Source organism: Nicotiana attenuata, chromosome 5 (assembly GCF_001879085.1).
Source record: "Nicotiana attenuata strain UT chromosome 5, NIATTr2, whole genome shotgun sequence".
Lineage (NCBI taxonomy): Eukaryota > Viridiplantae > Streptophyta > Magnoliopsida > Solanales > Solanaceae > Nicotiana > Nicotiana attenuata.
In genome coordinates, this window is record NC_031993.1 from 44,543,239 (window position 1) to 44,555,524 (window position 12,286).

The window sequence follows — 12,286 nt, forward strand, 5'->3', positions numbered from 1 at the left end:
GTGGGGGGGATATAAAGCAAGCAGACAGAGATGGTAAACAAGACCGGGCGGATATGGCGTTATGCCGCAAACCTTCTAACCTACCTTGCATAACATATTTTTTTATGTTTTTTTCCTCGCCTTGCCCCGAGGCAGACCTGCCCCTGCCCCCGCCCCCGCCCCCAAAAAGTTTTTATGTTTTCCTGTCAAGGATGCACTCCATATTTGAAGAATATGAAAGTGTGACTATATCATTTTCAGTTAAGATTAAAAACGACAATAGTTCTAAAGAGGAAAACGGTTCATCTCTATTTTATGATTTTTGAGATAGCACTTAGCTTTCCAATCCTAGTGAGTAAAGACAATTCGATGCTGTTGTCAAATACTAAAATACTGTGCTTGAGATGCTATACATAAAATAAAAAAAATTATTTAGTTCCCTGGAATATATAATGGAAGAAGAGAAGATAGCATGGAGTTGAGTTTTGCAGTTTTAACCACAAGGTTGGTTATTTTGTGGGGCTGCTTTTGATGCGATGGAACCTGGGTAGGGTGTAAAATAGGAGGAAAACATACAAATTTCCTGTTCACAGTTTAACCTCGCAACCCCCCCCCCACCCACACACACCCCCCCCCCTTCTATCTCTTCTAATTTTCTTCAAAAAAATGTTTAAACCTGAGACGCTCACCCACAAAAGAGCGAACCCGTCCCATTAGGTGCCGGGGCGAGCTTGGGCACATCTCGTGTAACGACCCAGCCGGTCGTTTCATGAGTTACAGCCCCGTTTTCCCCATTTCTACTTCTTTATGTGTTGTTCAGCGGTATTTCATCCTATCGTGTTGGTTGCTATGTGTTCGGAGTGGTCTTGGAGTGGGAATGAGACACTCACTCTCTAATTTAGGAGCTTAGGTTGGAAAAGTCAACTGGATGTTGACTTAGGTGTAGAAGGTCTCGAATGAGAATTCTGATGGTTCGAATAGCTTCGTTAGGTGATTTTGGACTTAGGAGCGTGTTCGGAATGCAATTTGGAGGTCCGTGGTAGATTTAGGCTTGAATTGGCAAAATTGAAAATTTGGCGTTTTCCGCTCGGTAGTGGAAATCTTGATATCGAGGTCGGAATAGAATTCCGGAAATTGGAGTAGGTCCGTTGTGTCATTGTGACGTGTGTGCAAAATTTCAGGTCATTCGAACGAGTTTTGATAGGTTTATACAACGTTTGCGGAATTCGGAAGTTTTGAAATCCTTAGGCTTGAATCCGAGGGTGATTTGGTGTTTTGATGTTGTTTTGAGCGTTCCGAAGGTTGGTATAAGTTTGAATGATGATATGTGACTTGTTGGTAGGTTTGGTTGAGGTCCCGAGGGCCTCCGGATGATTTCTGAAGGTTACCGGAGAATTGGAAAGATTGGAGTTGCAGCTGAAGCTGCTGTTTTCTGTCATAACCGCACCTGCGGATTGGGGACCGCAGGTGCGAGCCGCAGAAGCGGAAAGAAGACCGCAAAAGCGGCATTGGTCGCAGGAGCGGAGGGCTGGACCGCATCTGTGAAGCCCGCATGTGCGAGACTTGGGACGCAAGTGCGGCGCCTGAGGACTTAAGTGAATTCCGCAGGTGCGGATTTTTGGGCGCAGAAGCGGCTCGCGGGTGCGAGATTTTGTCCGCGGATGCGGAAATCGCTGGGCAGAAAGTATAAAAGGCCATCTTCGCGATTTTCAGCTTATTTCTCACCATTTTTGGACGGCTTTAAAGCTTTTGAGAGCGAATTTGAAAAGGGATTCAAGGGTTAACAGCAAGGTGAGTAACTTGAGTCCTAAAACTTATATATGTGATGACTTCCCGTTGTTTAATCATGGAATTTGTGGAAAAATTAGGGATGAAATTGGGAGATTAGAGCTTGAAATTGGAGAGTTTAAATTGGGAATTTGAGGGGCCATTTGAGGTCCGATTTTGATGATTTTGGTATGTATAGACTCGTGAGAGGATAAGGATTCTAGTGTTGTGATTTTTATCGAATTCCGAGCGTGGGCCCGNNCTCATCCGGGTGTGAAAGGAATTGGAGCGTGTTTGAGCATGTAAGAACTAATAAGAAAGATTTAGTATATTGAGATAATTAAATTATATCTCAATTGTCCTAATCTTACTAATTACTTATTATTTGCAGATCCATACCAAAAAGAGGAACAAACTAACCTTGAAGCGTCTCAATGATCTAGTCTTCATTAAGTACAATAGAACATTGAGGCGTCGTTACAACGCTCGCAATGTAATTGATCCAATTAGTTTGGACAACATCGATGATGCTAATGAATGGCTAACTGGAGTCCCGAAAGATCATGCAAATGAAGAAGTATTTGAGGATACTTCTGATATCACTTGGGGTGATGTTGCGGAGGCGCGTGGAATTGGGGAGAGGATTTATGGTTTGAGGGGGAGTACCTCAACTTCAAGTTCACAGAGGAAGGGAAAACAGGCAGCTACTTTGTCCCTAGTTGATGAAGAAGATGAAGTTGAAGAAGATGACGAGCAATATAATAATGATAGTGGAATACAAGAATTTGACAATCTTGTAGAAGAATAGGATGCTCATTTTGTGCTTTAATTGATGCTACTCTTTAGTTTTTTAATTGAAGTATTGAACATTTGCTTACAATTACATGTGTTGTCTATGCCGTATTTATTTTAAATTTTTTTTTAAATCCCGCTTCACTTAAAAAAAGCGAGCGCTTCGCTTCTCGCTTCTCGCTTTTCGTGAAATGGGGGGTGTCGCTTTTCCTCGCTTCACGCTTTTCACAACAACGGTACCATCCGGGGAAGGCCAATGTAGTGGTCGATGCCTTGAGTAGGAAGGCGGCGAGTATGGGCAGTTTGGCGTATATTCCTGTTGGGGAGAGACCTCTTGCAGTTGATGTTCAGGCCTTAGCCAATCGGTTCGTGAGGTTGGATATTTCGGAGCCTAGTTGGATCTTAGCTTGTGTGGTTTCGCGGTCTTCCTTGTTCGATCGCATCAGAGAGCGCCAGTATGATGATCCTCATTTGCTTGTCCTCAAGGACAGAGTTCAGCACGACGATGCACTATTGGTGATGATGGGGTATTAAGGATGCAGGGCCGGATATGTGTACCCAATGTAGATGGACTTCGGGAGTTGATTCTGGAGGAGGCCCATAGATCGCGATATTCCATCCATCCGGGCGCCGCGAAGATGTACCAGGATTTGAGATAATAATACTGGTGGAGGAGAATGAAGAAAGATATAGTGGGATTTGTAGCTCGGTGCCTCAATTGTCAGCTGGTGAAATACGAACATCAGAGGCCTGGTGGCTTGCTTCAGCAGATGGCTATTCCAGAGTGGAAGTGGGAGCGGATCACCATGAATTTTGTAGTTGGACTCCCACGGACTTTGAAGAAGTTCGATGTTATTTGGGTGATTGTGGACCGGCTGACCAAGTGCGCGCACTTCTTTCCTGTGTGTACTACCTATTCTTCAGAGCGGTTAACAGAGATTTATATCCGAGAGATTGTTCGCCTATATGGTGTCCCAGTTTCCATCATTTCAGATAGAGGTACTCAGTTCACTTCGCAGTTTTGGAGAGTCGTGCAGCGAGAGTTGGGTACCTAGGTTGAGTTGAGCACAACTTTTCACCCTCAGACGGACGGGCAGTCCGAGCGCACTATTCAGACATTGGAGGACATGTTGCGCGCTTGTGTCATTGATTTTGGGGGTTCATGGGATCAGTTTCTACCGCTCGCAGAGTTTGCATATAACAGCAGCTATCAGTCGAGTATTCAGATAGCTATATGAGGCTTTATATGGGAGACGGTGTAGATTTCCAGTTGGTTGGTTTGAGCCGGGCGAGGCTAGGCTTTTGGGTACAGAGTTGGTACAGGATGCTTTGGACAAGGTGAAAGTGATTCAGGAGCGGCTTCGTACAGCGCAATCGAGACAGAAAAGTTATGCTGGCAGGAAGGTCCATGATGTGTCTTACATGGTTGAGGAGAAGGTTCTACCGAAGGTATCACCCATGAAGGGTGTTATGAGATTTGGGAAGGAGGGTAAATTGAGTCCTCGGTTCATTGGGCCTTTTGAGGTGCTTCGAAGGATTGGGGAGGTGGCTTATGAGCTGGCGTTGTCACCTAGCTTGACGAGTGTGCATCCGGTATTTCATGTTTCTATGCTTCGGAAGTATATTGGCAATCCGTCTCTTGTTTTGGATTTCAGCACGGTTCAGGCTACTTGGGAGACCGAGCGGGAGATGCGGCGCGGATATCCACACCTGTTTGAGGTTTCAGGTATGTTTCTTGACTCGTTCGAGGACGAACGTTTGTTTAAGAGGGGGAGGATGTAACGACCCGACCAATCATTTCATGAGTTACAGCCACGTTTTCCCCATTTCTACTTCTTTATGTGTTGTTCAGCTGTATTTCATCATATCGTGTTGGTTGCTCTGTGTTCGCAGTGGTCTTGGAGTGGAATGAGACACTTAGTCTCTAATTTAGGAGCTTAAGTTGGAAAAGTCAACCGGATGTTGAATTATGTGTAGAAGGTCTCGGATGTGAATTCTGATGGTCCGGATAGCTTCTTTAGGTGATTTTGGACTTAGGAGCGTGTTCGGAATGCAATTTGGAGGTCCGTGGTAGATTTAGACTTGAATTGGCGAAATTGGAAATTTGGCGTTTCCCGGTCGGCAGTGAAAATCTTGATATCGGGGTCGGAAGGGAATTCTGGAAATTGGAGTAGGTCCGTTGTGTCATTTGTGACGTGTGTGCAAAATTTCACGTCATTCGGACGAGTTTTGATAGTTTTTTACAACGTTTGCGGAGTTCGGAAGTTTCGAAATCCTTAGGCTTGAATCCGAGGGTGATTTGGTGTTTCGATGTTGTTTTGAGTGTTCCGAAGGTTGGTATAAGTTTGCATGATGATATGTGACTTGTTGGTAGGTTTGGTTAAGGTCCCGAGGGCCTCGTGATTTCGGAGGGTTACCGGAGAGTTGGAAAGATTAGAGTTGCAGCTGAAGCTGCTGTTTTCTGTCATAACCGCACCTGCGGATTGGGGACCGCAGGTGCGAGCCGCAGGAGCGGAAAGGAGATCGCAGAAGCGGCATTGGTCGCAGGAGCGGAGGGCTGGACCGCATCTGTGAAGCCCGCAGGTGCGGCGTCTGAGGACTTAACTGAATTCCACAGGTGCGGATTTTTGGGCGCAGAAGCAGCTCGCGGGTGCGAGATTTTGTCCGCGGATGCAGAAATCGCTGGGCAGAAAGTATAAAAGGCCATCTTTGCGATTTTAAGCTTATTTCTCACCATTTTTGGACGGCTTTGAAGCTTTTGAGGGCGAATTTGAGAAGGGATTCAAGGGTTAACAGCAAGGTGAGTAACTTGAGTCCTAAAACTTATATATGTGATGACTTCCCGTTGTTTAATCATGGAATTTGTGGAAAAATTAGGGATGAAATCGGGAGATTAGGGCTTGAAATTGGAGAGTTTAAATTGGGGATTTGAGGGGCCATTTGAGGTCCGATTTTGATGATTTTGGTATGTATAGACTCGTGAGAGGATAAGGATTCTAGTGTTATGATTTTTATCGGATTCCGAGACGTGGGCCCGGGGGTCGAGTTTGGCCAATTTCGGAAATTTTGATTAAATTTGATAATTTTCGCGTGGTCTTTGTTCCTTTGGCGTGTATTGATGATATGATTCTGATTTTGGATAGATTCGGGGCGATTTGAGGCCGAGTCGAGAGGCAAGGGCATTGCGGAGTAGATTTTTCGTTCGCTTCGAGGTAAGTAACTATTGTAAATCTAGACCTGAGGGTATGAAACCCCGGAATTTAGTACTATTTTGATAAATGAGGTGACGCACATGCTAGGTGACGGGCGTGTGGGGTCGTGACATCTCGCCTATTCTGCCAAATACCTACTACCTCCGACCTACACGGGTAACTTTAGCCATCAAGGCTTAGAAAATAAAAAGAAACCACCTAGCACCTCTGTCTCTACTGCAATTTGAATCCTGGTCTCCCATGGTTTCACTCACTTCATTAACGGCTACGTCACACCATGCTAATTTTATCAGAAGTATTTCTTTTTTCTCCCCTCTAAAATAAAATAAGATAGGTGTTGTACAGAATTAATGTTACCTGAACCTCTGGAAGATCAGCCCGCATGAATGGGTTAGTTTCCATTTCTTCCTCAATGGTTGATGGAATTGTTGGAAGACCTACTCTTCTCTGATGCTCAGCCCATGCCAACTTTTGTGCAATTTTGGCATTGTCAGGTTCAACTGTTAAAGCAAACTGCAAATTTTTTACTGTGTACTGCAAATCATTTAACAAGCATTAGGATTCACTTAGAAAGTAGCGGATTGCTGCTAAAACACAAAAAGGTAACAGTCATCTTAGAAAAATTGCTAACACCATATGAACAAGTAATTCAGCGTGAGAGGCAGACAGTAATATGCTGAAATTTTATTTGTGGACAAGAAGCTTTATTTCCATGGCTTAACATTCATGTTTATATGTTCAGAACAAACCCCCCCCCCCCCCCCAAAGAGTTACCTTTAATTGTAGCATGTGAAGAATAGATCAATATCACAGTGAAACATGTTCAAGGGAGATATTTGAATGTGCATATATGAAAGGTGGATGCTATTTAACTTTTTTATTTGTCCTTCCTTTCAACTAAAGTGCTCATCACACTGAAGTCATGGAAGCTGTCATATTTGGTATACCCAGTCGAAGGGGAAAAATTTAAAGAGATATCATAACTCTGTGCTGTAACCTAGAACTGAGGGGCTAAAGTTGCTCTAGTCCATAAGATATGGACAAAGAAAGGGTAACTTGATGATTTGTTCTGCTTATTTTCCACTTTGTCCTCAACTGTTCTAAACTCTCTTTAATAGTCCTATTAAAAAATTGTTCAAATGTGGTACATTAGGTAGTTAACCGTTGATGTTCAAAATCTAGAATCCATCCTGAGAACACTATATGTGATACAAGAGTAATTCTTTTCGTTCAAAAATTTATAAGAGCATGCATACGTTACCTCATGGCCACAATACACCCGAGTTGGCTTTGGCAAAGAACCTAGTGTCACACACAGTGACTGATACATTTGTTCTGCAGTGCCTTCAAAAAACTTACCACAACCAGCAATAAACTGCAAGCCAAAAAGATGAATAATGTTAAAACAAAATTATTTTGATCATCCAACAGTCACAAAATATTTAAAGAAGACTGTCAGTTCAGAGGAAATCCTCCTACTCGCGTTGTCACACAATCTTCTGGTTTCACATACTGATTTGTTGCTTTATTCCACTTTTAACAGAACTTGAATAGGGTGGTTAGAGTTCCCATCATCTTCTCCCAAAAATAAAACCATTTCAAATTCATGAAGAGAAGTTCCAAGAAAGAGCAAAGCCAACTGGAAAGAGCAGACAGATGAACCAAAAGTGGTCCAGTCTACCGCCACCCTTCCAAATTTTGGACTACGTTACAGCTAAGTTGCTCGGACTCTTTACTTTAAGTGCCGCATCCGTGTCGACACGACGTCGGTTCCTTACCGGATCTGGTCAACCGATTTTGGGTATACAGATACAACAGTTTCTGAAATTAAAACAAAAGCTAGGGTGAAATTGAAGAAAATAGAATACCTTGTATATAGAAATCTCTATGTTAGTCGTTTTCCTTTTATCTCCTACTTGAATTCTCCTCTTGATCAATATTTTCTCCTTCTCAGACTACCTTATAAGTTTTTCTCATAGTATCTCATAATTTAGACATATTTTTATTAACTCTATTTTAGAAATTCAAATATTTTGAGCAGTATCCCCGCACCCATATACTAGATCTGTACGACCGAATCTTAAAATTTAGATCATGAAGGATCCAACCTCTAAACCTGCACCCGTATTGGCACCCGTACCCGAGTCCGAGCAACTTAGCGTTATGGTGAACAACTTATTGAGCAAAAGGAGTTTGAACCAAAATATTCTTGTGCTATCTACCATAATACCTACATGAGAAATTTACCAGAAAGGAGAGAAGCAGAAGATGGATTTGTTGTGATTGCAAGTCTGTGATGTCCCAAAAAAAATTGTGCTGTGCATTACAAAGATGGCTGAGGAAAGAGAGTGAAGATTGAAAGTGAAGCAAGATAGGAAGATTGATGAAAGTGTTTTCTTCAGTAGCCCGAATAATCTGTCAGTAATTGAGGACCTCATTCATTAATCAACAGCTACTCCTATGATTTTAATTTATTTGGAAAACACCTAGAAGCCTTTAAGTTGATTTCATATATTAAACGTTTTTCTGAAAATTCTCCACTATTTTAGGCTCCCGAAAGTTTTCTCCTTCCATTCCCTTGTGTTTGATCAATAAAAGATAATAATTTCATTAAGTCGGCTGCACTAAGTTGGTGCTGCAGTATGTATAACAAATACAGATACAGATTCCCATTGAATCCTGCAGGGAGCTAACTAAATATGAGATTGTTAGCACTCTCTATATATTCATTTCTACACCAAAAGGAAAGTAACCCAAGGCAGTTGACCTATTCTTTCGCATCGGCTCTGCTTTACTCTCATAGAATCTCAAGTACCTTCCTCTCCATCCTCCTGTTTTCATTTTTTTTTTTTTGAACATGAACTCTTGTCAACTGAACACTGCACCCATCTGTTTCCTCAATAATGTTCATGAGGAAGGAGCACCTTCCCGAACATGAAGAAAATAACAAACTAATAAACAAATGGCAGCAACAGAATTATGAAAGCAATCGTACAGGTGAAAATGAAGAAAGGTGCACCATGAAAGGCCTAATCTGGAAACACTGAAGACAAAGTGTGCGCTTGCTGCATAAGGAAATATGATTCGAACAAATTCTTAAAGTAGAGGCACAATAGTTGACACAAAGCAAAACATAGACTGTAAGGGAACCAACTATTAAATTAAGTTCCACTTACTCCTAAAAGATTTTGTAAAGGAGGTCGAGATCTCCACTCACCAATGTATCCCCAGTAAAAACAGCAGGATCCTCTCCCTCTTTGCCAGTAACATAGTAGCTTATATGACCTTTTGTGTGACTGAAAGGAGGGGAAAAGCAATTAATTTTGCGAAACGACCTTGTAGGAGAACGAGATGACATACAATTTTCTATAACGTATCAGAGATTATAATGGTGTGCTTCATAATATCCATTGAGTCTACTGCGACTCATTCAAGAGATATTTCCAAAATGAGTATAGCTTTTTTCCATTAGTACCAGGAAGCAGGGTCATCAAACAAGAGTATCCAAATAAGGAAAACAGCCGAGTCCTTGACAAAAAATCAGTATTAAGAACATCGAATTAAGAATAAGTAACGAAAGGAAGCGAGCAAACTTAATGTCACTTACCTTGGAGTGTGAAGAGATAATATGCTGGTGTCAGCACCAAGGGATATCTTGTCACCATTTTCAACTTTATCAGTACAACCCCTCACATTATCAACCGATCCACCATAAATTTTTATTCCAGGAACAAGCTGCTTCATTTTATCATTCCCTCCGGCATGATCCCTGAAATGTGTTTGCATTCATCAATATCAGACAAAAGCAGAATCCATAGATGAACCTAAATAGATTTATACAGCATATGCAGAATGATAAAACTTAAGAAACATCCTAAAGTTGACCTGATTTATGTATTTGTCCCAAAACATTTATCTCTGTGGAGGATTGTTCAACCCATGGAGCAAGCTCGTCTTATTTTCCCCTCTTGGGATACATGTAAACTCAATAAACATCCAGAGAACAAATGCAAAAAGGAGAAAGCAACCTAAATGACAAACCATCAAATAAGATTAAAATAATTAGTCATCCCCCCCCCCCCCCCCCGAAAAAATATCACAGATGCACTACATTCAACGCCTCAAGTTGAGGCCCGCTGAAAAGGGGACAACCCAGTGCACAAGACATCCTGCGTTCATGCAGGGTCCGGGGGGCCGCACCCTAAGGGGGGTGATGTAGACAAACTACCCTAATGCAAGCATTAGTGGCTGCTTCCACGGCACGCCTCAAGTTGAGGCCCGCTGCAATATTACAATTTCCAACTTTTCAATCTCATGTGATTGTGTCCATTTTAGTTGTAATACAAAATATATTAGCTACATATCATTTCTATCAGTATCTCATTTCTTTTTTACTTGTGTTATTAATCCATATATTATTAACTATTGCTCTCCTTCTTCATTTACATGAGGCAGTTTCGGCTTTCTGTTTTGGAATGGGACGTCCCAAAAATGTTTGATAAAGTTCAATTTCTTTACAATTTTCAAGGATTCAAATTCATTAGCATTCAAAATTTTACTATGATATGATGTTCTCTACCGAACAAACTTTCAATTTTAGTGTTTTCTTCTACTATCACCAATAAAATATACTAGTCAATGCACATCTTAAAAGTCCGTATCATATAAATTGTGATGGACGGAGTATCTATTATCAACATCCTTTCTTTTTTTTTTTTTTTTTTGTTAAGATTTATTGGTGTAAACCAGCAGACACTGGGGAAGGTTCATCACAGAGAATGTAAGGAACAGATAAAGTCCAACATAGCTTCAGGCTCTAAGAAGTTTGCTGCTGCAATGAAAACTAAGCAAGAATATACATTTGTGTTTAGGCTTAATTACATCTATTATCAACATCTTTTCTTTGGTTGAAACAAAGAGAATTTTGGGATTTTCAAGTTCTATCAAATGAGCAATTTTGTCCATTCATTAATCTGATGAAAAAAAAATTAAACATGTTCCTCAAAGAGAACTAATGCATTAGAACTGCACATATGACCAAATGGTCCCACATGATTTTGTTCTAATTACAAGACAATGCCTTTGCCAACGATCGTCCAACCAGTAAGCAAGGTGCGACAATTCACTTGCCCTTCTTTATAAACTTGACAATAGCTTTTTTTAAGAAAGTAAACTTGAGAAATAGCTATTTCTGAAAATTCCAATTTACATTTCAGGATAATGGATCCTTCATCATACATTAGACTATCACCCAAAATTGTTTTGACTCTGTCAATAAGGGCCCACTGTGTATGATATATGATTACAACTCCTATTTCAGTATTTGCATATTGAAATTCCGTATATGAGAAATATTGAAACACTAGTGTAAAGGTGTATTTCAAGTGAAATATTAGTTTCTACTCACAAATCTTCAACTTTCACAACCTTCTTTTTTGAAGTGAATTTCATGTCCAAACACCGACTTCCACAAACTTTTTTTTCAACTTCAACTTCCAACACTCTTTTTTTCAACTATAACTCAAAAATTGTCCAAACACCTCCGCTGGGCCTTCATAAGAACTTTGATCTGTCACTAATAGGGTAAAAACGATCAAACATGTGCTCTCGATTTCTAGCCTCAGGAAACAAAGAAATTAAAAACAACTAATATAAAAACCAAGAAATTCTCACAAACCAGCCAAATTCAACAATCAAATGGAAAATAAATAGAAAACTAAACAAAATGTAGAATTTAAAAATTCTTTAAAAAAAAGATAAAAAAAGAGGTTTCAGATAGCGAGCATTATTATCGGAACACTAAAAGAAAAAAGGACTACAGAAGTGGAACGGACCAATGGTGATGAGTGGTGAGAACAAACTTAAGGTCAACTTCATTCTCTTGAGCAACTCTAAGGACCTTATGTGGCTCCACTGGGTCCACTACTGCAGCTTCCTTTGTTGTTTCATCTATGATCCTGCAAACCAGATCACAAATTCATAGAATAAACATACAGAAAAGAAAAACCCTAAACCTGATATGAATTTAACAAAATTTAAAATAGACATCTGAATTTGAGCAACATACATATAGGAATAATTGTCATCTAAGCATGGAATGTGAAGAACTTTCATCTCGGGCGCCGATCAGATTATTCCACTCAGTTCTGTCAAGTTGGAAAAACGCAATTATCGAGCGCGCGTAGCAGATAACTGTTAAACTCTTGAGACTAGAATAACGTGGATAAGAGGTCGTTTGGCTTAGCTAATTTAGAGTAGCTAGCTGATTTAGAGTAGCTGACAAGCATAGGTAAGCAGCTAAAAAATTGGGTATACAAAAAGTTTTGTTTTAAAAAGAAGTATTTTAGGGATAGAATAGTAAATATTCTGGTCAAACCTAAAGTGTTTATAAGCTGAAATTTGATAAGTTGGGGGAGACCAACTTATGGCTTTTGGCTGCTTTTAAGCACTTAACTTATAAGAACTTTTAATTTTACCAAACGCGTAGATAAGCCAAAAAAGTGCTTATAAGCTAGTTTGACCATCTTATAAGCTTA

The 12,286-nt window shown here is 40.5% G+C and overlaps 1 protein-coding gene across 1 annotated transcript in view; it reads right to left on the reverse strand.

Annotated features, from left to right (window-relative positions):
- The window catches only part of LOC109225743 (hydroxyacylglutathione hydrolase cytoplasmic), a 12,461-nt gene extending 487 nt beyond the window's left edge, over positions 1-11,974 (reverse strand). The window contains exons 1-6 of the mRNA XM_019390514.1: positions 11,818-11,974; positions 11,585-11,707; positions 9,358-9,519; positions 8,968-9,046; positions 7,012-7,125; positions 6,108-6,284 (exon numbers count right to left, since the gene is read on the reverse strand). Coding sequence (XP_019246059.1) covers positions 6,108-6,284; positions 7,012-7,125; positions 8,968-9,046; positions 9,358-9,519; positions 11,585-11,707; positions 11,818-11,864 — 702 coding nt within the window. The 5' untranslated portion in view covers positions 11,865-11,974. The remainder of the gene's footprint in view (positions 1-6,107; positions 6,285-7,011; positions 7,126-8,967; positions 9,047-9,357; positions 9,520-11,584; positions 11,708-11,817) is intronic.